The sequence below is a fragment of the Cotesia typhae genome, unplaced genomic scaffold (assembly GCF_013202065.1).
Source record: "Cotesia typhae breed Kobodo isofemale line unplaced genomic scaffold, CoteBio_Ctyphae contig_48, whole genome shotgun sequence".
Taxonomy (NCBI): domain Eukaryota; kingdom Metazoa; phylum Arthropoda; class Insecta; order Hymenoptera; family Braconidae; genus Cotesia; species Cotesia typhae.
In genome coordinates, this window is record NW_027423756.1 from 875,018 (window position 1) to 900,488 (window position 25,471).

The following is a 25,471-nucleotide window of genomic DNA, read 5'->3' on the forward strand; positions in this document are numbered from 1 at the left end:
ATTTTTTTCAACTCATCCGACGTCCATATATTGCTCAGTAGTGCTTTTGCACGCTTCAGCATTGTTTTTTTTAGCACAATCGTCGATAATTAATTTGCAGTAAACTTTACTGCTCCAATTTGGACATACTGTTAAAAAAACAAAAAATTACATTTTATGAATAATAGAAACGATTTAAGTTGAGTACATTAAAAATTTTTTAATTTTCGCTATGAAAATAAATAATTTTCGAAAAATCGGAAAGTTATTAATTTCACCCAAGTTTTAAAAATCGACTTTTTATTAGTTTTTAACATTTTAATTTAAGATGCACTTATTGGATGCCCTATGACTTTAAGATGAAATTATTTTGTACATTTTGAGGAATTGCAAAAAAATAATTTTCAAAAAATATCAATAAAAATTCATGAATACAAAGATTATCATTAGTAAAAATAATTAGGATAATCAAAACAAAAATGGGGTTTCTTGAAATTTGAGCATTAATGAAGTAAAATAAGTGTTAATAACTCATGCATTTTGGGTTTACTAATTTTATCCTATGCAACAAACAATAATTCTTGATGGTATTATTGTTAAAAACTATTTCAAAGTATATATATATATATATATATAAAATCTTATTTGAATGCTAATAAAATTAAATTACTCTATAAAGTGATAAATTTATGGACAATGTGTTACTCAATCGTTGTGCTTTTAAAAGAAAATAATTTATTAAGACTTGATTGTATATTAATACCTCAAAATCTTGGTTTTTAGACAAAATTGAAAGTTTTAAATGTTTCTTGTTTTTATAAAAGCTTTAAATTTCTTAAGACAAGAAGTTGATAGTTCTAATGATCGAATTGCAATAATACGCGCAACAAATACCAGTTAACAATTAAAAATAATTTTTTGAAACCAACATTGTTCCTTAAATCGTCAGAATTATCACGATTTTCTGGTACTGCCATCCCTGTTTCTTCTGCTATTTCTGATGATTCACTATTATTATCTTGAGAAGTACCCTGAAAACAAAATAATATGCAAATTTGAATGTTTCCTTAAAAAAAAGGAATATTACCAAAAAAGTACTATGGTATTGACGTTTAATTCTACTCTAAGTAAATCTAAATCATTCGATAAAATGATGCACGCTTTTATTGGTCACTACAATAAGTCTCAACAACAAATTGCAATATACTTAAAACTACTGGAATAAAATGTAGAGACTCATGGTAAAAAATGAGTTCATAAACTTCTTTGTGAAGGAAAAACAAGAGAATACATGAGAAAGTAAAAAATTAGTAAAATGGCGAGGTTGCAAATATAGGTCATAAAAAATTCGGAAAATATTTAAAAGTGTTCACTAAGGTTTTTCATTAACGTCAAATTTACTTAGTTTTTATGCTTTTTAAAAGTTGTTAGTTATTGAATGAGTTTAAAAATTTTTATGAGCAAATTGAAGTCATGCAATAGATAACAAAAATAAACAATTAAATATATTTTCTCTAAACTTACTTCTTCTGTTTCCTCTGTTACTTCTGTTACTTCTGTTTCTCGAGTATTCCCAGGACCTGTTGCTACCTCCTGTTCCAGATAATAATCTGCCGAATTATATTCACTCTTCTTTCTTGCAGTCGCAACTGTAGACTGGAAAAGCATTAAATAGAATTAATCATTATTATAACAAAAAAGTTTATATCAAAATGTACTTTTAAAACGTATTGTTTTTTATGGTTTCAATACATAATACATTATTTAAAAACTTATAGTTGCTATACAGATTACGAATTTGGAATTTATAAGTTTTCGAAAATTAAACTTTAGAATTGATAATATACATATATTTTTAAGTCGAAACTGCCATAAAATCACTATAACTTTATTTCCGTTGTATTTCAAGCTCTTGAATTAAAATTACCTACTTTTTGATACAATATATGAAGTCTATTTGAAAGCGAAAAAGTTACTAAGGCTTTGAAGTACATAAATTCTCCAAGCTTTTCACTTAAAAAGAGAACATTAAAAAACAAAATTTGAGAAGTCTAGAAAATTGTCATTTGAGAGAGATTAAAAATACAAATTAAACTTATTAATAACATTAAAATGATTAATTATTTGTAGAAACTTACTTTTTCCGTTGATTTGCGAGGAACGTCAGGCTTTTTTACTACCCGTTCACTATTAGACTGGAAAGATAATATAAGATATACGGGGTGATTCAGAATTACTTTCACAGCGAGAAGATTTAGATAGAGGAGGCGATTTTAAGCATAAACTTCCTTTACCACTTTTCAAAATTATCAGTATGTTTTGAGTTATTCAACATTTTAATCGACCAATCAGGTGTCAGAATTAGATTTTGAAAAAAATACAAAAGAATAAATCATAAGTTTGGCAACTTTCCATCGAATTGGAATGTTTTAAATAAATAAAATATTCAAGTATAACTTGAAGTTTACCATTGCAAAGTTGCCAAACTTATTATTTATTCTTTTGTATTTTTTTCTAAATCTAATTCTGACACCTGATTGGTCGATTAAAATGTTGAATAACTGAAAAACTACTGATAATTTTGAAAAGAGGTAAAGGAACTTTATGCTTAAAATTGTCTCCTCTATCTGAATCTTCTCGCTGTGAAAGTAATTCTGAATCACCCTGATTACCATCGTAATCAAAAGTAAACCTAGGTATTGCTGTTATTTTCATTTCATTCCACTTTAAGTAGTTATATATACTCAGGGTGGACCAAAAAACCACAAATTTTTTTTTTTTAATTTTCTGAAAATATTGCAGATTGCCGAAAATTTTAAGACATTTCAAGCTTTTATAGTTTTATCAATAACTGCTTCGTTGCAATTTTTCAAATATCACAAAGACAATTTTTTTTAATTTTGTAATTGTATAACTTGTCGATACATTCAATTATCGACAAAAATACAATATAAATACGAATTTTATTGAATGAATCAACTTTAAATATAATAAACGTAATGTCATTTTCATAAAGATCTAAAAATAGCAAAATAAAAACTTGAGAATGTTTTTAAAGCTGAAATCAGTTAGAAATTAAAAATTAGAATAATAATTTTTTCAACTTACAATTTTCGAGGTATCTGCCTTCTTTGATACTTTTGACTGAGTTGATGGACTATAATCTGGTAATTTTGCTATGATTATGCGCGAATCCACTGGGTTCCTTTTTCTCAAAACTTTGTAATCATCTGTTCATCATAATTAAAAAAATTAGTTTAATGAACATCTGTCATGTTAGTAAGGTTGTAATTTTATTTCGATTGATCAAATTCTAGTATAATGATGAAAATTAATTGAAAAGTTACCATGTGAATCAATGATGTAAAAACTTCCAATGCCAATTTGTAAACTAGCGCCTCTGACATAATATTTTTTGTCGGCCTGATATGTGTCTGATCGAATCCTTTTCAAATCATTCTTCTCATTAAGTTCAAAAACATTCTGGGTTGGAACAATGCAATACTTTGACTGATTTAAATCAGTTAAAAGACAATATAAACCCATTTCAATCAAATATATTTACATCTAAAAACAAATTCATAATTGAGTTAGCAAGTAATATATGCAAACATAATATTTATCTAAGTATTTTCTTGCAAAATTAAAATGATAATCTAGCAGCTGATGAAACAAAGTAATTTGCTTAAGTTACTTAAATGATTGTCAAATTATTAAAGCGTAAACAAGGAGGAAACATACAATTCCACACAAAAACAATTGGCTTTAACTCTTCAGCAAATTAATATTTTTGACTTTTCTTTAGTCGTGTAAAAATATAATGAACTTACCCGGAAAAAAATCGGACAATGGCAAAGAAATTTTTTTGAAATAGAATTTTAAAATATAATAAAAATCATTTTATGTTGAATAATAAATAATAAAACCAAAAAAAAAATTTATATCTAAAAAAATTTTTTTCGAGATTTAACAAAAAAAATAATGGACAGTGATGGTAAAAAAAAATTATTTATATTTTCATTATATAAAAAAATTATATTTTTTATATATCAGAAAATTCATCCCATGAAATTTGTAATTATTTTCAAGTTCATATTGTTGATTTATATTGTTTATTATTTAATTCTAGTTCTTGGAAAGATTTTCCATTCGCCTTACAGCCATAGAAACGGGTAGTAGTGCAGAGAAGTCCAGAAGAGAGAGGGAGAGAATGAATAAATGATGTCTATTCATGCCGAGGCACAAGCCAAACAGCAATTGTAAAATACATGCTAATTAAAAACTAACATATAAATAAATGAAATTTTTAATATATAAAATATTATTTTTATCATATTATTTCTTATTTGACTCGTAACAGTATAAAAATATTGTTATTTTTATATCGATATCAGTATGAAAGTAACTCAAGCAAATGAAATAAAATTAATAAATAAATAAATAGCTTCTTTGTTAGCTGCTTAAGGTTTAAAATTATTTATTACATGCAATTTGATAGGAAGTAGTATTCGAAATAATTAGAACCCTTGCGACTGCGAGTCCACTCTGGAACCACTCTGTTTCCAGAGTCAGAGTGGAATCATACTAGATCCAGAGTGTTTCCAGAGTGGTTTTGTGCCTTTTTTTCAGAGTGAAACCAGATTGGATACAGATTGAAACCAGACTGTATTCAGAGTGAATACAGAGTGAATACAAATTGAATACATAGTGGACCCATAGTGAACACATAGAAAATTCAAGATCGATACAGAATGGAATCAACGTGAAGCCAAAGCGGAGCCAGATTGGTTATTCAGTGAAACTATAGTGGAGCCAGAATGAAACCAAAGTGGATACACAGTGGATTCACGATCGATACAGAATGAATTCATAGTGGACCCGAAGCGGGTCCAGATTGGTTATCGAGTGAGACCAGAGTGGATGCGGAGTGGAGCCAGAATAAAACCAAAGTGGCGTCGGAGTTGAATCAGAATGCAACCTGAATAAAATTCGATTGGAATCAAAATGGAATGAGAGTAGATAAAGAATAAAACCAGAGTAGAACCAAAGTGAATACAAATTGTTGCAGAGTGAACTTTAATTATTTTCTTAGCAAATCCTTTATGAATTTTGAGTTACTCCAAAGTATTTTTAGATTAAATCCAAAGAATTTTTAGAACAGACCTGTCATGTTTACACTTCAGTATACCTACTGTGAATTTATATCGATCTTGTTTCGACTGATCAAAATACATATGGTTCAAAACGTTCGTATTGCTACATAATTTTTAGTAGATTTCATAAAAATCTAACTATTGCAGCCGTCCTCATGGCGTAACTTTTAACAAATTTAGCCATTTTCTGACTCAGTTTTTCGAGCTGATTCAGAAAATGTAGTTTGTTCAAAAGTTTATATATATATATATATATATATATATATATATATATATATATATATATATATATATATATATTGGCCACGTCTAATCATATATAATCAGATTTACTTATTCATTATTATATATGATCATATATAATTATTTTTACTCATATATGTCTGATAAAAAAATGCTTTCGAGAATAACAAATTCATTTCATAAATACATAGAGAAATGGAATAGTACGGTAATGGTTTATTACAATATTAGGATAATCAATTCATGACAATATTAAATAAAAAAATCGCAGGCGTATGGAGGGCTCGAACTCAAATCTTTTTAGCTGGAAGCCGTCTGGAACGCTGCTCATTCGTCTAAGTCACCAGCATTAATATTGAAAGACATAAATTTATTAGACTTTTAACAACAGAAAGTACTGGTTTTTATAAAAATTTTTGCAATTTCATCAAATTCCGGAATTCAATAGATTTTTGTAAAGTTTAAGAACTTATTAAATTTGATAAAATTCGCAAAGTACAATAAAATTACAAAAAAATTATGTCATTATTAAAAAAAATTAGAAAATAGTCACTGTCCAATAAATTTTTCGGTAATTATTGACAGGCTGTATGTCAGTGTCAAAACAATCGTATTGCCAGTCTAAAAAAAAAACTTTTTAAGGTCCCAAGAGTATTATCGCAACATGTTTTGATCATATATGTTTGATCATTCCAAACCTCATGTATAATCATATATGATCAGACAAAAATTTTTTTTCATCGTGTATACGATACTACTTGACGTACAAGTTCATAGAAATTGACGTGATAATTAATTTGGATATCTAAATCGAAACATTGTCAAGTTTGGTAACTAAATAAAATTGTGTAATATCGTTATAATATTCTGATCGTTTCATTTTGTTTATAATTATTGGACCTACTAATTCTTGAATTTCATTTTTTTCACTGGAAACCGACGAACGAAATGCTACTACTTTGGTCATCATTAATTTTTGACTTCTTTAAACCATAAAATTTGAAAGTAAAGTAACAATGAAAGTGAACTTTGAAGTATTACGACAAATTTATTTTTACTTTAAATAAAAGTCATTGGAAAATTAATTTTTTTAAGTTGTATATTTTTTTCCTGTGATTTTTAATGCACAATTATAGACTGTATACATATAGTGAATAGGTTCATGTACGAAAAGCATTTTAAAAACAGCTGTAGTAAAAACTATGTCATGATTGATATGTAATTTTTTAAGAGAATTTAGGAGAAAAATTGAAGCATACATTTTTACCGACATATATTACGCATGACTTTATTTTCTTCACCAGATATATTATATATAGACATTTACAATTTTCTGAAACTTACGTTCTATATGATAGGAATTTTATATTTTCTATTTTTGATTTTAAATACAATTTTCGATGCTGATCAACTCATAATTGATATAATAAAGTTTTTATTAAAATAGTTTTAGTGTACGTAAGATTGGGAGAAATCTTTAAATTTGTCAAAGATGAGATGAATAACAACTTTGATTATAAAAACTGATTGAGAAGAATTAATTTTTAATACTCTTTAATCAACATTTTTAAATAGAGATGTGACTAAATAAACAAACTGTTAATGTTGATTAATATATTAATATATATCATTGAAATTATAAAAGGATACGTTTTCCACTATGTAACATCTTATTATGTACATTCATATAATAAAGATGGAAAAAACTTTAAGAAGTATATTAATAATTGATTAATTTTTTCCAATGAAGGTAATTTATTATTTATATTAAATTATTTACACATTCAGATCCCTATGAAGTTTTATCGGATCTGACTTTAGTTTTGCTGTAGTTTTATCTTAATTAATTTCGATTTTATCCGAACTTATTCTAAATTTACTGACAGTTTAATCTAATTTTTAATAACTCCATTGTCACTCATGCAAATTTCACGTTGACTTCACACTAGTTTAAATCTGAATGAATTCTGATTTGATTATTATTTTACTCTGATTTCATTTTAATTTCATGTTGATTCCACTTTGAAGCCATCTTGATTTTATGTAAAATTCACATTGATTCTAATCTGGTTCCATTCTGGTATCACTCTGGTTCCACTTCGGTTTCATTCTGGATTCACTTTGATTCCACTCTGGTTCCACTTTAATTACATTCTGAGTCCAATTTGATTCCACTCTAGTTCTAGTCTGGGTCCACTCTGGTTCCACTATAGTTTCATTCTGAGTCCAATCTGATTCCACTCTGGCTTTAGTCCGGGTTCACTTTGGTTTCACTTTAGTTTCATTCTGAGTTCAATTTGATTCTACTCTGGCTTTAGTCTGGGTTCACTCTGGTTCCACTTTAATTTTATTCTGAGTTCACTTTGATTCCACTCTGGCTTTAGTCTGGGTGCGCTCTGGTTTCATGCTGGAAAATAGGCACAAAACCACTCTGGAAACACTCTGGAACCATCATGATTCCATAATGTTTCCAGAATTTTTTCAGACTGATTTCAGAATGATTTGAAAGTCGCAAGGGAAGGTTAAGAAATTAAATTATTTAATACTTTAAAAATTTTTTTTTAAATTAAGTTTGTCGTATTTTTAATAATTTTTTTTTTATTTAACAGCAATTAAAAAAAATTTGTAGATTAAAATATAAAAACAATAAGAAAAATTTATTAAGTAATTAATAACAATATTACAATTAATATAAATCTAACAATGGATAAAAATAACAAGCTGCGATTATCTTTTTTTTTTTCTATTAAACGTTTTTGCTTAGAAAAAATATTCATTTGATGATTAAACTTTTTGTCCAAAAAAATCGATGACTAATTTATTTTTGTACAGTAACCGATACAGATAGTACGTTGTTTCAAATTTTTAAATCACCATGTTTGATGTGAAAACTAAATTTCATGACAGTTTACACTATCTTAATAATCATTAAGTTTGCGTTATTCAACACAATGTCAGTTTTTAAAAGATCCTTTTATAACAATCAACTATGCGTGACGCGATATTAAAAAATGCTGTTCATCAAAGAATAAACAATAAAACATTGATACCCGGCACCGACTGAACAGCATAGCACACTTCTTTTCATGTTCGAACGAGTCGCGTGCTCGGCACATGGAATAAAAGACAACTGTTTGCTCATGCGCAGGTTTTCCACGCACCCCCTCATGCATTCTCTATGCCCCGTATCCACATTTTCTGGGACACAAGCCCGCGACGCAAGTACGAACCGCTCACCTCACGTGGATGCGTGTGCTGTACGAAAAATTAATATAAGCAAGACAATAGTCGGCTTTCATTAACTCAGTATTTTTGACATCGTGGTACATATACGTACATATAAATATGTATAAAGTAATAATTTTTTAAGTAGTTTACTATACACAGTGAACTGTTTTTGTCTACAAAATATTGAATAAATATCGGAATCAAATGTAAGTAACCTTAAATTTTTATTTATATTGATTTTTGAATAACACTACATTTTTTTAACCAACTATACTTTTTTTTTTTTTTTTACTTATACACAGGCAATACGTAATGGAACGAAAATTAAGTAACTCCAGGACATCAGTATATAAGAGAAATAAAAAAAAAATTAAACAATTTTTAATTACATTTCCAATTACAAATGGTCGACCTATCCCTCGATGCAGTCTTACATCACAGGTGATTCAGGTTAGTTACAGTAATTACTTGGAATAAATTTATTTAATGTTTCTTCATTAAATAAATAAAAAAAAATTTCTAACATAACCATTACTTGGTTTAAAATCAATTCACTATAAAGTTTCGTTTTCTAAAATTTATCTTTTTTGAGATACTTTGTTTAAAAAATAAAAAAAAGATTAAAAATCCATACACATCCACCCCAATCAAATACTTAGTTTTTATCTGTAGATAAGTTATGACACTTATTAAAAGTTTTTTTTTATCGAAAATTGAAAAAAAAAATCTTTCATAAACTCAAGTGAATAAGAAGTAATAAGAATTCTAAACATTAGAAAAAAAATTTCTTTAAAATGAAAGTTGTACAATGAAAATTTTTAATATTTTTGAAACGTCGAGAAAAAAAATCAAAGTTCATTTACAATAATTTTTCTTAAATTTTGTAACTCCTTGGGTAGTTTGAATTATTTAAAATTTTGTGAGCATCTTCAGTCGAAATCTTTTTTTTTCTTCCCCTGGCGGTTTCACGCTCACGGTAGATTCAAGGTGAATTCATGGTGAAAACATCGTCGATCGACGGTCGATTAATAATACGGTCATTTCACGTTATATTCAGGGTTTGAGTATAGTCAATTCACAGCGAAAAACTGGTGTATTTGTTTCATTCTGTCACTATCTAAGGATAGTAAATAAATAGTGACAAAATAATCGTTTCACTGAAGAAAGGTTGTTCCTAATTCATGAAAATAAGACGTTTCGACCGTCGATACACCATGTTTCTACTGCAGGGCAATAAGCATTTCGAGGTCGATATTTTAGGAAATGATAGTAGTAACGTTGTCAATTGACTACGATTCGACCAGCAATTCACTACGTTTTCACCGTCAATTCACGACGATTTCACAATTTTTCGGCTGTCGATTCACAGTAGAATCGCTTTCTTTTCACTGTGTTTTTCCGTTTGTTTACGTAATGTACAATTTATAAAATAAAGCATGGTATCCTCGAACGCATATAACAAGAAAAATTATACTTAAAGACTCAACTTTCAAAATATAATTTATATGAAATTTCAAATTCTATTGATATTTTATTACATTAAATTATATTAATTCGAATATTTTTTAGTGTACAAAAACTTACCAAAAGTACGTTCGGGACGAATTCATTACCTTTAAAAATAATCAATTCATATTAAAACAAATGAGTCGTGTTATTGATTAGTATGAGATTATTAATTTTTAAAAAATTTATTATTTATCATAAATACAAAACATAGAAAAATATTGTGTTTAGTAAAATATTCGGAAATCAATAAATTCAATTAATACATTATTATTTATATGATGAACAAAAATAATACCCTACGCAACAATACGTTCAGGAAATAGAAAATATACTCTCCATTAATCTGTTTCCCAACAGTTTGCAAGTTTGATTGCATATGTTGCTCCGATGGTTGTTATTTTTATCGCTGGTCTTATTCTAGAGGTTTCTTGAATGAAGTTAATATGATTTTCTTCAACTTCATGAATAAATTGGGTATCGAATCTATAGCAAGCATGTGAAAAATTCTGAGCAATCAAACCTGAAATCAAATTATCATCTATTTGGAATTGGACAATTTTTTTAATTTCAAAAAATACTCCATCACGCTCATTGAATGCAAACGAGTTCGAAACTTTGCTTTTGAGTTGAGGATTTACGCTACTAAATTTGATTCCATTTAATCGCATGTGTCCATAAATATTGATTTTTCTGGTGTGTAACCAGCTGCACGTAGAAGAATGCGCTCGCTTTCAGTTAATGATCGAATTGTAGGTTTTCTTTCCAAAACAAATTTATCTGCGAATCCTACTTCTATAGTTTCATCGACAACTTTAAGTTTTTTAACAATGTACTCTCTTGTTTCAGAAGCGATAGACTTGTCAAATGCTGAAATGTTGAGAAATCTTTGCATCAGAAAACGTGTGGCGATTTGATCTTCGCGAGCGTTTGGGCTACTTAGAGATTCAATAATATTCCGGTTCCAAGCTTCAAAAATAAAAGCATTGTGCACCCAAGAAGGACCCCAGTTCATTACACATCGAACAAGATGAGTTAATGAATGGATATTCGATGTCATTTTTTCAGTGCCAAATAACTTTTCAAATAGCCTGACGTATTCTTTCAATAACATTGACGCACGATCCAGTTCTGATAACGTTATTGAATCACTATTCAAATAATGCATAGCTTCTGAAAGAAGGGCCAGATGATTAACATATTTTTCCTCTAAAACCGGTTTTAAACATGCTGGAGCATAGTCCAACCAGTTTCGCCATTCGGAAGCTTTCCATTGCGCGTAAAAATGAATACTTCTAGGAGTTCGAGCTCGACCAGAAGGAGGTTTTATAGATAATAATATTTTATCAATTATTTTTATCACATCGAGGTGTCCAATATAATAGGAAGCTTTTGTTGTCGTTGACAGAATTGTCATATGTAATTTTGCAGCTCCTAGGAAAGCTGCATGCATAGTATCAACGACTACACCTTTGGTGATACTGAACAATGGTAAAGCTGTTAATGCAGAAAATCCTTTTATACCATGTCGCTGAATACCTTTTTTAGTCACAAATTTCATGTCCGCTAACAACTCGGAGTCAGTTCTTAATTTGCCATAAGACTGACTAAATGGATAGATGAATTTTCCCCGTGACAAACTTTTACCTTTCGCATAACAAAATGTACAGCCAAAGTAACCATTAAAATTTTTGATGCGAACCACTGCTGCACGAGCTGGTGCATCTAAAGTGCAGGTAACAACAATAAATTTTGAAGTTACTTTGGCTGTTTCAGAAGGTCTCCATGCTACTCCTTTTGTGTACAATTTTCTTAATTCTGACGTAAAAGGTCGCAGCAAATTGTTCATCTTGGGATGTTTGTCGTCAACAAATATTGCTGCTAACATTACATATTTTTTGCGCATATGTGGCGGCAATTCATTGAGCTCTACATATACGGGCCATGCACTCGACCGAGAGGAATTTGATATTTGACAGCCGTCAGTGTTGATAGTGAAAGAAAAATTATACCATTGCTCCAAAATCTGTCCTTTCGAAGATAGTTTTTTGTATGCTTCACCGTCATAGATGTCTTCTATCGCATGGATATTTTTTTTTTGTCTAGAAAATCGGTATTTTAAGGATCGTTCCATGTTGGGAATTTTCAACAATTGTTTTAATTGTGATTTCAAGCTGATGTATAAAAAAAATCCTAAATGTTCTTCAGATTTTGTAGGTCCACATTTTTACAAAAACATTCGGTTTGTAACATGTCACGATCATTTTTTCGACCTAAGTATGTAGTGCACATCTTACAATAATAGTAGCGTGAAATCATTGAGTTATTACGGCATAATGCTCTCCATAACGCTGCTTTAGTTGTTGGTAAACTACTAAGTATGTGTGATGATTTATTCCACCGAAAAATGTCTAAAACGGCTTCATACGACATACGGTGCTTTATGGATGTAGCAATAATGGACAAAAAGTGATCTTTCATTTTTAGATGTTTCTTCGGAATCAGTGGATATTGGTATTTGATAGAAGAATTTATAGATAAAAATTCAGCCTCGTCACTTTCATTATCTATATCATTATCATCGTTGTTATCATTATTATCGGTGTCATTATTATCATCATTGTTATCGTTGTTATCATTATCAACTTCTACCTCATCAGTAAAAGTATTATTCTGCTCACCACCGTCGGAGAACACAGTTTCATTGTGATGATAATTGTCTTCATCTTCATAATCTTCAGAGCTGTCGGCATCCGTACTTGTATCAGTAGTTTCTTCGTCGTCAATGTCTGAAGTGTCATACCTCAATAAATTATTAGACGTATTAACATTCGCACGATTGATGTTAACATGATTATAAATAAATGTATTGTTTGATACTGGCTGTAAAAAAAAAATATATAACTATCACAGTTTTGAAATAAAATTATGTGGTGTGAGAAATGTAAAAAGGCCGTATTACAGCTGTTAAATAAAATTTGTGAAGAAAAAGTATAAAAAAATTGTGAGGAATTAATGCAGAGTGGATGATTATTTAAAGAAATTCATTTCAACGAGCGCTTCATTTATGTTATCAAAAAATACTTATCAATTACTTCGAAATAAATATAAATATTTAAAATTTTTTATCCAATTTTGAATTTTCTAAAATAAATAACACTCGTCAATTTTTTATAATTTTCAAACATTCCAACTTTTTCGAAAATTTTGATTTTTTTTTTTGGTTTAAGTTTTTTGAGATTTTAACAATTTTGACAACTTCCTTTTTTTAAAGTAAAAAATGAAATCTAGAAATGCAAGAAATAACTAAATGGCTGAAGAAAAAATTAAAAACTGACAATTTTTTCTCTACATTATTATTTATATTTATTAATTTAAAATCGTTAGGGATAAGAAAAAAATTTTTGCACGTTCTTTTAACATTTATCACACGATACATTTTTAAAAATTCTCATGATGTTACTTACCAATTTATCAAAGAAATTTTTGGGAATACGGACTTTTGTTCCAAAAGTCGAAAATAATCTTTTCAACTTGCGCTTGTTTCGCAAATAAATTGCCGTGCGAGATGTGCCGGGACGTTTACTGTCGGACATTATTGACAGTACATAATAATTCAATAATTATGGTAATAACAATTTTTTCATCCACTGTTCTTAATTGGTTCGTAAGTATCTATTTAAAAATAATCGTTTTTCGAGTAACCTATAAAATTAATAAAAATATAATTTGCTGACATGTACAATTTTGTATAAAAAAATGTAGTTCTAACTCAATTATTAAAAAACATCAAAAACTATTAAACGTTTGACAATTGGAGTATTGTAAAAATTAAAATATTTTTTTCTATGACAACACGGAGCGAGAATTATAGAAATGGATCACTTATTCGAAAAACTTAACTTGTTATATAATAATGCTCACCTCTAAGTTTTTCAAACTAAACCTTCTCCAATAACATTGTTTGGTTAACTGAATTATTCTTCAATACATTGTAAGAAAACTTGTACACGTGCTTAGTTGATAGTATTAATCGCGTTTGTTTATATTTAATATTATTCAATATTATGGTTATATCTCCACATGCATAGTAAACTTCGACAACAAATATGTCGGCGCATGTAAGCCAAGAGCAATTTGTTAAAATTGATTGAAATGAAGCATGTGTGCAACTGAAAAAAAAAAAAAAATTTAATGCTTGCGCAAAAATAAACTCGCGAATTTATGCGCATATTTTTTGCGCAAAAATTTCAAATAATTAATAAAATGATCTTTTTTTAAGAAAAGAGGCTTAAAATTCATAAGTAATGTTTTTTAAATAAGATAAAACGTTCAAATTCGATTCTTAAAAAACAAGCATTTATTATATTTTATTTAAATCTTTTATATTTTCTTTTATAACATTTGAAATTTGTACGCTCAACAGTTACTCGCTGACGCTTCACGCAGGTGTCCTTTGCGCATGCTTGCAAATTATTTTTCTATAAAAAATCATAATCATAATATTCCCATTGCACTTTGTTATCATTGTGATTTATAACCTATAAATTAACAAAATGTCTAGTGAAATAAAAAAACTAAAGAAGCATGTCCTCATAAAATATAAAACATCTTCTGGTATAGAAAAATTTAAAGTGGTCTACAAGCAATCCATTCATCATCGTGAAGAGAATGATGATATGTTGCCAATTACTGACTTGGATACCTGGGATTCAAACTTATTGTATTCTATCAATGGTGAAAAGATGGTGGGGCCCATTACAATTTTAGACGATGATGGTAAGTTGGAAAAAAATGATGTGGATTTAGTTCTATATATATCCCTGATAAATTAAAATGATTAAAAATGATTAATTTTTTAATAATTTTTAATTCTGTCAAATCATGCAAATCATTTCAAATTATATCTCTTATGGGCATTTAACATTGTGTAATCATTTTTAATCATTTCGTTTTATAAGGGATATATGTATATATCCCTTGGGTAATGGGGGTATGTATACATACATTGTTAATCGTTATAAACTGGATTTTTTCAGAATCATTACAAGAGTTAAGAGAGCGCAATAATCACCTGACCGATAAAAGGATTCCAGCTGACAAACGCTACAGCATGACACCACTTGGGAACAAAGAAAATAAAAAAGAAAAATAAAATATACAAAAAGCTCTGGGTTACGTAAAGACGAAGCAGCTCTACGGGTACCATTTAAATATTGTTATAAGAGATCTATATTTATTTTACATAATTGTTTTCGTATACATATATTATGATTTAAACTTTGAGTAAATCACAAACCACTTTAAGATTTAAACTTTGAGTAACTGTTAAGAATTTTGATCTCCATTTTGTCTCAATTCACAGCAGATGTATTTATAAAATTTAAAATAATTACAGAAAATGATATTGTTAATCTTAATTTTTAAAAAATTTAGAATAAATATTTAATACTAAAAATAATATCGTAATACTGTAATTTGGAATCATTTTATAAATGCATCATGTTAGCGAACTTCACAAATTTTGAACAATTTCAATTATTGATAATCAGTCCATTAATTCAATAAAAATTTCAAATTTTAGAAAATAATGAAAAATGCAGAACAACTAGCAGACAGAAGTGGAGACGACTTTTTAATGAACTCAATGTGGATGATCACAATAATAACTCAGATGATGGTGAGGAAGAACCAAATTCGGACCTACGAAAAGACGCGAATGAAACTCCTTTACAGTCTACAGAATATGAAATTCCTCCGCTAGCTAGTCCTGGACATAGTTCTGATGAGGAAACTGAAGGAAATGAAGAAATAAACCCTCAATTGAATTCTTTTCAAAATATATTGAAAGAAGTAACTAATTTAACTCACCGAATTACGAAATGCCAAAGAAACATGACAATAATGAAAAACTCGATGGTGACAAAAGAAACACTTAATGAATCTATTAACAATGCTCTAAGCCGTAACTCAGCAGTTTCAAAAGAAAATCAACCCTCTTTCGAAGATCCTGATTTTGATATAGATGGCAAGGTAATATGTGGAAAATAAATTATTGTTCAGGAAAAATTTTAATTTACACTCAAAAAATGAAAATTTTCCGAAAAATTAAAATAAACTACTTTCAACAGTACGAATATTTTCATAACTTTCTAAAAAATATTGTTTTAAATTTTTAACTAGTGGATAATTCAGCGTTGGCTTCATGAATTGTTTTTCAATATGTTTTTACTTTTTAGTTTATTTTGCTTTCAACTGATGTTTTTTTATTTAGTTTTTTAACTACATTCTATGGCACGCCGTTTTACTATTTAATAGCAGAATATTTTATAAGAACATGAAAAAGAAATTTTTCTTTTTCATTTAAGAAAGAATTTTTTAAGTCAATTACTTTTATGTACCCTGGTTAAAAATATTGATTGAAAAGGATTGAAAATGATGAAATTAGAATACTTTTGAATAATTTCAATTCTTTTTCATGTATATATAGATATACAGTTCACATAGGGTGACTGATTCCCAATACTTTTCAATCAATATTTTTAATCAGGGTACTGACATAATACAAATATCATAATTTTATGTACTGACATAAAATTAAATGCTTATACATAGTAAGAGATACAGGAATAGTCGAATTATAATTATGTTACAACATAATTAAAATGTTTTAAAATTTTTGGTTTGGAAAAATAAAATTATTTTTATTATCTTGTAACATAATAATAATTAATACAATTCGATTATGCTCAAAGATAATCAGTATTTTTATACAACACGAAAAACATAATAAAATATATTAAAATTATGTCACTACATAAATAAAAATAGGTTGATTAAATTTGAAACAGTTAATAATCTTTGCAAAATTTATATTAATGTTTATCGAAAAAAAAAAAAAAAATCGCTTAATTTTGTAAAAATTCAAGTCATAATAAAAACTAAAAATAAATTTATGTTGCAACATAATTAAAATTAAGACATTTTTTATTATGTACTGACATAATTATTTACATTGACAACGAATTTTAATTATGTAGTAACATAAATGTAATTTGAATTATTCATTATAAAAATAAATCAAATTATAAAGATAAATGAAAATGTAATAATATAGAAGCGATCAATAAGATCAACATACATAATTTTAATTGAAACATTTCCATTATGTACATAATTTTAAATGAAACATTTCCATTATGTACATAATTTTAATTGAAACATTTCCATTATGTACATAATTTTAATTCCAACATTTCTATTATGTACATAATTTTAATTCCAACATTTTCATTATGAACATAATTTTAAGTCCAACATTTCCATTATGTACATAATTTTAATTCTTAATTTCCATTATGTACATAATTTTAATTCTTAATTTTCATTATGTACATAATTTTAATTCCAAATTTTTATTATCTACATAATTTTAATTCCGAATTTCCATTATGTACATAATTTTAATTCCGAATTTCCAGTATGTACATAAATTTAATTCCGAATTTTCATTATGTACATAATTTTAATTTGTAATTATATTTAATTTTAGATTAAAATGTTATAAATAATGACTTCAATAATAGGAATTTTAAGGAGACAATTAAATTTATGTCACAACATAATAAAAACTGCTATTTAAAATTATGTCCCTACATAATTATAAAACTTTCATTTTTAATTATCATGACACATAATAAAAATACGCTTTTGATATTTAACTCAACTCAGAATTTTAATTCTTCTATATTTTATTATGTCACGACATAATAATTATTCATTAAAAAATTTATGTTCAAACATAAAATTAATCTATAACATTTCAATTATGTTTTGAAATAATATTTGTATTTTTAATTTTAGTTATTAATTTTAAGATAATTTTTCTGTTACTATTAAATAGTAAAACGGCGTGCCATAGCATTCTTTAAGTTTCTTGAATAAAAATTTAATTCGGTATAATCATTTGACATCTACGACTTTTGTAGGTAACCATTCTAGAGGACTATAAAATGGGCTTTAATGATTTTAATGAAGCTTTAAACGCTACATCCAACTGTCGCAGGGCTAAAAAAATAATGAGAACGATGTGGACCACAGAACAGAAAAAAAACATGGGAGTCAAATTTGATCGTAAGAAGCCTGACACCACTATAGTTGAAGAGCGAGCTTATATCAAAATACTTCGTAAGTGTGATTTGTCAACAATTTTTAATTAGAATTAGTCAAATTAAATTTTATACTAATAAATCTTCTTTTCTTTCTTTAGGAATTATGACTGAACTCCAAAAATACAAAGTTATCCCAGTGTATACGGATAATGATCGAGCATCAGTTAATATAAAAATGTGGGTTTCAGACTGGCTGAAGCAGACTTCTAAATAAAATGGAGCCTGCTCATTGTACTGATTTGAGTAATCTAACAGCCCTAGTATATGATCGCGTACTCGTATATGATCACTCCATTTATTTGTATATCTACAGGGTGTCTCTGAAGTGGCGGGAGTAATTGTTGGGGTCGATAGAGAAAAAAATACTGAATCGAAAGTTCCTGAGCCAAAAATTTTTTTGGGCCATAGAATTTGAGTTATGAATTAAAAACGATAGCCAATCAGAAGCGCGCTATTCGAGAAATGAAAATGAGCGGGGAAGTAGAGGAGACGCGAGAGTGAGATGCTGCAATAGCAGCTTACTCGCTCACACAAAGCCGAGCATGAGAGGGGATTGTGACGCTATGAGCCGAGTACGTAAGTGTGAATGAGTGGATGTATGAGGTCGCAAGCGGACGGCTTAATGTATGAGTGTGTGTCCGTGTATCGCAGCATTATTGGAGGCGTTGTAACGCTGAATTAAAGCTAACCGGGTACTCTAAGACAGAGGAAAAATTTTTATTTTTATTTTTATTCGAAAAATTTAATAAAAAAAAAAAAAGGCCCAAGATTTAACCAGACCCACAGAAACGGAGAGTAAATTTTTAATTCTCATTTATTTTGCTGGGGATTATTTTCAAATACAAAAAAAAAAAAAAAAGGCTAAGATTCAACTGGAATCCAAAAAGAGATGGATGAAAAAATTTTATTTTTATTTTTAATCAGCAAAATTATTTTTCTTTAAAAAAGAGCCCAATCTCGACTGGAGCAAGAAAAAATGATTGAAAAATTTTATTATTAATTTTCAATCAACAAAATTATTATAAAAAAATAAATGGGCCCAAGTCTCAACCGGACCCAAACAAACGGATAAAAATTTTTATTACTTACTTAATTTGCTGGAAATTATCTTTAAAAACGAAAAAATGCCCAAGACTCGATCGGATCCAAAAAAATAACAGTACAAAAATTTTTTCCTTATTTTCAATCAGCAAAATTGTTTCTTTTAAAAAAAGGCCCAATCTCGACTGGAGCAAAAAAATGATTAAAAAATTTTATTATTAATTTTCAATCAACAAAATTATTTAAAAAAAAAAATAGTCCGCAGACTCAACCGGACCCAAACAAACAGATAGATAGTTTTAATTACTTATTTATTTTGATGGGAATTATTTTAAAAACGAAGAAAATTGCCCAAGACTCGACCGGACCCAAAAAAAAAAAAATAAATTGAAAAATTTTGTTTTCATTTTCAATCAGCCAAATTAATTTCTTTTCGAAACAAGGCCCAATCTCAAACAGACTAAGAGAAACTAATTAAAAAATTTTATTTTTTATTATTAATCAAATATTATTTAAAAAAAGAAAATAAGCCACAGACTTAACCGGACTTAAACAAACGGATAGAAAATTTTTATTACTTACTTAATTTGCTGGAAATTATCTTTAAAAACGAAAAAAATGCCCAAGACTCCATCAGACCGAAAGGGAGATGAATAAAAAAATTTTACTATTCATTTTTAATCATCATAATTAACTTTTTTTTTTAAATAATATTTGATTAATAATAAAAAATAAAATTTTTTAATTAGTTTCTCTTAGTCTGTTTGAGATTGGGCCTTGTTTCGAAAAGAAATTAATTTGGCTGATTGAAAATGAAAACAAAATTTTTCAATTTATTTTTTTTTTTGGGTCCGGTCGAGTCTTGGGCGATTTTCTTCGTTTTTAAAATAATTCCCATCAAAATAAATAAGTAATTAAAACTATCTATCTGTTTGTTTGGGTCCGGTTGAGTCTGCGGACTATTTTTTTTTAAATAATTTTGTTGATTGAAAATTAATAATAAAATTTTTTAATCATTTTTTTGCTCCAGTCGAGATTGGGCCTTTTTTAAAAGAAACAATTTTGCTGATTGAAAATAAGGAAAAAATTTTTGTACTGTTATTTTTTGGATCCGATCGAGTCTTGGGCATTTTTTCGTTTTTAAAGATAATTTCCAGCAAATTAAGTAAGTAATAAAAATTTTTATCCGTTTGTTTGGGTCCGGTTGAGACTTGGGCCCATTTATTTTTTTATAATAATTTTGTTGATTGAAAATTAATAATAAAATTTTTCAATCATTTTTTCTTGCTCCAGTCGAGATTGGGCTCTTTTTTAAAGAAAAATAATTTTGCTGATTAAAAATAAAAAATAAAATTTTTTCATCCATCTCTTTTTGGATTCCAGTTGAATCTTAGCCTTTTTTTTTTTTTGTATTTGAAAATAATCCCCAGCAAAATAAATGAGAATTAAAAATTTACTCTCCGTTTCTGTGGGTCTGGTTAAATCTTGGGCCTTTTTATTTTTTTTTATTAAATTTTTTCGAATAAAAATAAAAATAAAAAATTTTTTCCTCTGTCTTAGAGTACCCGGTTAGCTTTAATTCAGCGTTACAACGCCTCCAATAATGCTGCGATACACGGACACACACTCATACATTAAGCCGTCCGCTTGCGACCTCATACATCCACTCATTCACACTTACGTACTCGGCTCATAGCGTCACAATCCCCTCTCATGCTCGGCTTTGTGTGAGCGAGTAAGCTGCTATTGCAGCATCTCACTCTCGCGTCTCCTCTACTTCCCCGCTCATTTTCATTTCTCGAATAGCGCGCTTCTGATTGGCTATCGTTTTTAATTCATAACTCAAATTCTATGGCCCAAAAAAATTTTTGGCTCAGGAACTTTCGATTCAGTATTTTTTTCTCTATCGACCCCAACAATTACTCCCGCCACTTCAGAGACACCCTGTATATTCACAAATATAGGTATACAAATACATGGAGTGATCATATACTGGTGCGTGATCATCTATCGGGGCTTTTACCCTATATAATAAAATAGCCAACTAATTAAAAGGCAATAAAGAAACAACATTCAAAGAATCGCTCTATTAAAAAATCAAAAAAGGCTTGATCATTCTAAAGCTATCTATTTAACATAGTTGTAAATAGGAAAATACCTTGTGATTATTAGGGTAATTTATATATTATTTATAGGTTTCATTATTATTATTTCATATGATATTTTTTATTGCAATTGCTTGTGATATTAATGGATATTATAATTATAATTAGTTTTTTACAAAAAAAAAAATATGAAATAACAGATATGTTTGTTAACTGATGTTGTGTATTGATAAGAGAAAAATTAATAAAAACTTTATAGAAAAACCGATAAATCTTTGCTTGACAATTATTAGTATTATAATTATCAATTATTTATTTTTGAGAATACCGTACTGACATACATTTGTATTTATAAACTACAAGTCACTGGTTTGTCAATAGTAAAAAAATCGGTTATCGACCGTGAAACGACCAGGAATTTACTCCGTTTTCATGGTTTAATAACAGTATGACGACCGTGTTTGAACTGTCTTGTAATCGTGCAGGGACTCATTATTCACCATGTTTTCACTGTGAATTCACTATGGATGTGTAGTGCTCATACAGCGCAGTCTCCGGATAGTGACTTGAGTATTCACCATGTTTTCACTGTGAATTCACTATGGATGTGTAGTGCTCATACTGCGCAGTCTCCGGATAGTGACTTAATATTCACTATACTTTGACGGTGTTCAAATTAAACAAATGCACCGATGTTTCACCGTGATCACGCCATGATTAAACTTAGTCAGCTCAGTCGAACATTGAAAGAAAAACCGATTTTTCACCCTATTCCAAACGTGATGACAAAACCGCCAGGGTCCGACTAATTTTTTTTTTTCGTGAAAAAAATGAAAATAATAAAAAATTCATGGTGAAACTGTGTAACAAGTTTATTTGTTATAAAGATTATTACAACAATATCATGCAATTAGTTAGGCACAGTGTTAACTTGAAATGTAATTCTTAAATCTTGTCACATTTTATTAAACCATTGGTTTCAATGCAATAGCTACTCGCGTTTATAATTTATCAATATTGTCAATATAGTTTTTGACTTTACGGGCACTTAGAACATATTTATCATCAAAAATTTCATAGTAGTGCGATATTTAGTTTGCTATATTCTATATCTGAGATGATAATTCCGATTACAAAAGTTTAAAATAGTAAATAATATATTTGGTTACTAAAATTTATACATTATGAAAATGGTACTCCTTAGAATGAAGCATCTGTACATCCCGCATGGAAAAATATATATGCGAAGAATATATGCAAATATATTTCCCATATATTTTTTTCGCGCTAAATATATGCTCACATATATGCGTAGATATATGTTTACATATATGCGTGCATATATGTTCACATATATGTGCGCATATAAGTGTCTAGAGATATACAGAAAAAAATTTAACTTTAATCAAGAAAATAATTTTGAAAAATTTAACTTTCTTGATTTGAGTAAAAAAATTCTCCAACTTAGAAATTTTTTTTTCAGTGTATGCTTACATATATGTATACATATATGTCTACATATATGTAAGCATGTATCTCTGCATATATATCAGCATCTATGTGAAAAATATATGTTGACATATTTTTTTTTTGCGTAAATATAAGCGGTATATATATTATATATGCGACATATATTTTTGACATATATATTTCTCCATGCGGGATATTCTGATCCAAATGATAGTATTTACCATCAAGCATATTTAACCCTTCACCACTCACATTATGTTTTCAAGTTCCGTCACTTTTTTCGTAAGTTCTGGGTTGTTGTGTTAATCCGCTGAGGACACACCTCGAAAAAATTACGTTGAGGACTCTCAACAAAACAGTTCTAATTCGTTTCCTATGTGATGTATTGACTTATAATTGGCACCACACTTTAATATAACATTCCCTCTAAATATCTTACTAGTTATTGCACGACTCATGGATGCGAAACATCAGAGAGTGCTTTACGATCGAAAAATTTTTTTCGCCTCATTTCGGCAACTATTTTTATTATCATAGCCTTGTTAGTTCACGGAATCAAGATATTTTGCATACTAGTAGTGAAGCTGGGATACCGACATTACAGGAATCTGTTTTACCGACAGATGGTTTGTGTTCGTACTAAGTACCATTTGTCGATATGTGTGACCTGTTTTACCGACAGTTTGAGGATATGGTCGAGGTTTTGCAGGTGGCGCTGGTGGTGAATTCCGCCGCCATCTTACTGTCCGCCATTTTTAAAATTTATCCGCCATTTTGAATTGTGAATCCGTCATTTGAATCCGCCATTTTGAATCCGTCATCTGATGGCTGCTATCAGCCTTTTGAATCCGCCATCTGGTGGCTGCTATCCGCCATTTTGAATCAGATTTCCGCCATCTGGTGGCTGCTATCTGAAATCCGCCATTCTGAATCCGCCATTTTGAATTTGCTATCTGAAATCCGCCATTTGGTGACCGCTATCCGCCATTTTGAATTGTGAATTCACCATTTTGTTAAAAAATGCACCTGTGATCTAACCATCAACTTTAGTTGCTTAGATCACAGGTGCATTTCATTGTTTATATTCCGAAAAGATTAATATATTCAAACTGCATGTATGACGAGTACATGCGAGAAGATACACCATCTGGTGAGGTTTTTGTCAACCTTAGGTTTAAGCCTGTTCAAGGTCATACGCAGTTTTCTTTGTTCTCCTGCGTAGTAGATGACGTCATCAGACAGGTTTAGACTTGTTTTGTGAAAGGGGTGGGGAAATTTCCACGAACCAGATGACTCATTCTGTTCTAGAATTTTCTAACTGCACAGTAGATGACTCATTCTGTTCTAGAATTTTCTTACTGCGCAGTAGATGACGTCATCAAACCGGTTTCGAGGTAGAGGAGTGGGGGTAACTACGCAGTATTTTCTGCCTATATAAGCAGCTCGCTGAGAGCGTACTTCATAAAAAACGAAGTACATCTCTCATGATTAAACAGTATTCAGTGTTATATAAAATATAGTGAAGTTTAGTGTTGTGAAGTACGCGAGTATAGTCCAGTGTGCAAAAACTATTGTGTGCATAAACTGTAGTCCAGTGTACCAAAAACTATCGTGTAAATTCAGTGTGTGTATAAACTATTGTGAACATAACCTATAAACAGTGTATATAACCTACAAACAGTGTATATAACCTATAAAAGTGTACATAACCTATAAACAGTGTATATAACCTTCAATATTGTGTAAACAGACAGTAGTGAAGTGTGCGTCTTCCCAAGATGGCTCAACCTAACCTCATTGAGGCTCTCAAAAACTTGGTGGACACTATTGCTGTCTCATATGCTGATCTGTTAGGAGAGCAGCTCACTGATAATCATCGTCAAAGGTGTTTAAGGGTGTGCAATGAAACTATCCAGTACTTCAACACTATATTACTCGATCCTGGAACATCAATTCAAGTGAGACGAAGTGTTCAAGCACACATCAACCAACTCAACTGGTTTGCCGATCAGTTCTCCAGACTCGGTAACCTAGTTGTTGGTGGAGATCTTAACCAAGGAGTCAAATGGCGGGACTTGGAAAACGCTTTCGCTGGTAACATCCAGACTGGATGTATTATCAACCAGCATCACAAAGATCCAGCATCATTTCTCCAGGCCTCACGGGACATCGTCATCAACAAGGTGCAGAGTGTCTTGAGAGATCTGGCAGGGTTGAAAGTGAATGTTGAACTCTTTTGCACATTCCGGAAACATCAACAAGACATAGAAGAACGAAAATCTTTTGTCACCAAAAGTCGCGAGATTCTCCCTGCCACATCTCTTCAGGATTGGTTTAGTCAACATGTCTACGACAAATTACTACAAAGAATCGAAGATTTTGAACATGAGGGTTCTGGATGGAGTCTGCTTGGACCGAACAGCTTGATGGTGACTATGTCAAGATTCGCACCAACCCAAGTTGGAAACTCCACCTTCGTTAGATTGCCAAAGGATATTGTCAAGAAGAATGCGTCAATGCTGCGTTACATCCACCTGTTCTCAATCCAGAACTACCTGAAGAATATCAACACTTT

At 29.3% G+C, this 25,471-nt stretch overlaps 3 protein-coding genes across 3 annotated transcripts; 2 read left to right on the top strand and 1 right to left on the bottom strand.

Moving 5' to 3' along the window:
• Positions 1-3,541, bottom strand: LOC141530165 (uncharacterized). Its single transcript, XM_074247106.1, has 6 exons — positions 3,327-3,541; positions 3,088-3,209; positions 2,118-2,174; positions 1,504-1,635; positions 909-1,010; positions 1-128 (listed from the first exon to the last, which is right to left on the bottom strand). Exons 1-6 carry the CDS (start codon positions 3,523-3,525, stop codon positions 90-92), a joined length of 651 nt encoding a protein of 216 aa, XP_074103207.1. The 5' UTR covers positions 3,526-3,541; the 3' UTR covers positions 1-89.
• Positions 3,542-14,503: 10,962 nt separating this feature from the next.
• On the top strand, positions 14,504-15,264 carry LOC141529390 (uncharacterized). The gene is made up of 2 exons (XM_074245893.1): positions 14,504-14,888; positions 15,149-15,264. Exons 1-2 carry the CDS (start codon positions 14,666-14,668, stop codon positions 15,262-15,264), a joined length of 339 nt encoding a protein of 112 aa, XP_074101994.1. The 5' UTR covers positions 14,504-14,665.
• Positions 15,265-15,604: 340 nt separating this feature from the next.
• On the top strand, positions 15,605-18,882 carry LOC141529412 (uncharacterized). The gene is made up of 4 exons (XM_074245918.1): positions 15,605-15,617; positions 15,694-16,142; positions 18,098-18,296; positions 18,379-18,882. Exons 1-4 carry the CDS (start codon positions 15,605-15,607, stop codon positions 18,492-18,494), a joined length of 777 nt encoding a protein of 258 aa, XP_074102019.1. The 3' UTR covers positions 18,495-18,882.
• The last annotated feature ends 6,589 nt before the right edge of the window (positions 18,883-25,471 follow it).

Excerpts from the sequence above, each read along its gene's own strand:
- LOC141530165 (XM_074247106.1), bottom strand. The coding sequence starts at position 3,525 with ATGGGTTTATATTGTCTTTTAACTGATTTAAATCAGTCAAAGTATTGC. Across the intron at positions 3,210-3,326 it reads TTACATCATTGATTCACATG|ATGATTACAAAGTTTTGAGA; the intron begins GTAACTTTTCAA and ends TATGATGAACAG. Across the intron at positions 2,175-3,087 it reads AGGCAGATACCTCGAAAATT|TCTAATAGTGAACGGGTAGT; the intron begins GTAAGTTGAAAA and ends TTATCTTTCCAG.
- LOC141529390 (XM_074245893.1), top strand. The coding sequence starts at position 14,666 with ATGTCTAGTGAAATAAAAAAACTAAAGAAGCATGTCCTCATAAAATAT. Across the intron at positions 14,889-15,148 it reads TACAATTTTAGACGATGATG|AATCATTACAAGAGTTAAGA; the intron begins GTAAGTTGGAAA and ends GGATTTTTTCAG.
- LOC141529412 (XM_074245918.1), top strand. Across the intron at positions 16,143-18,097 it reads ATTTTGATATAGATGGCAAG|GTAACCATTCTAGAGGACTA; the intron begins GTAATATGTGGA and ends CGACTTTTGTAG. Across the intron at positions 18,297-18,378 it reads AGCTTATATCAAAATACTTC|GAATTATGACTGAACTCCAA; the intron begins GTAAGTGTGATT and ends TTCTTTCTTTAG.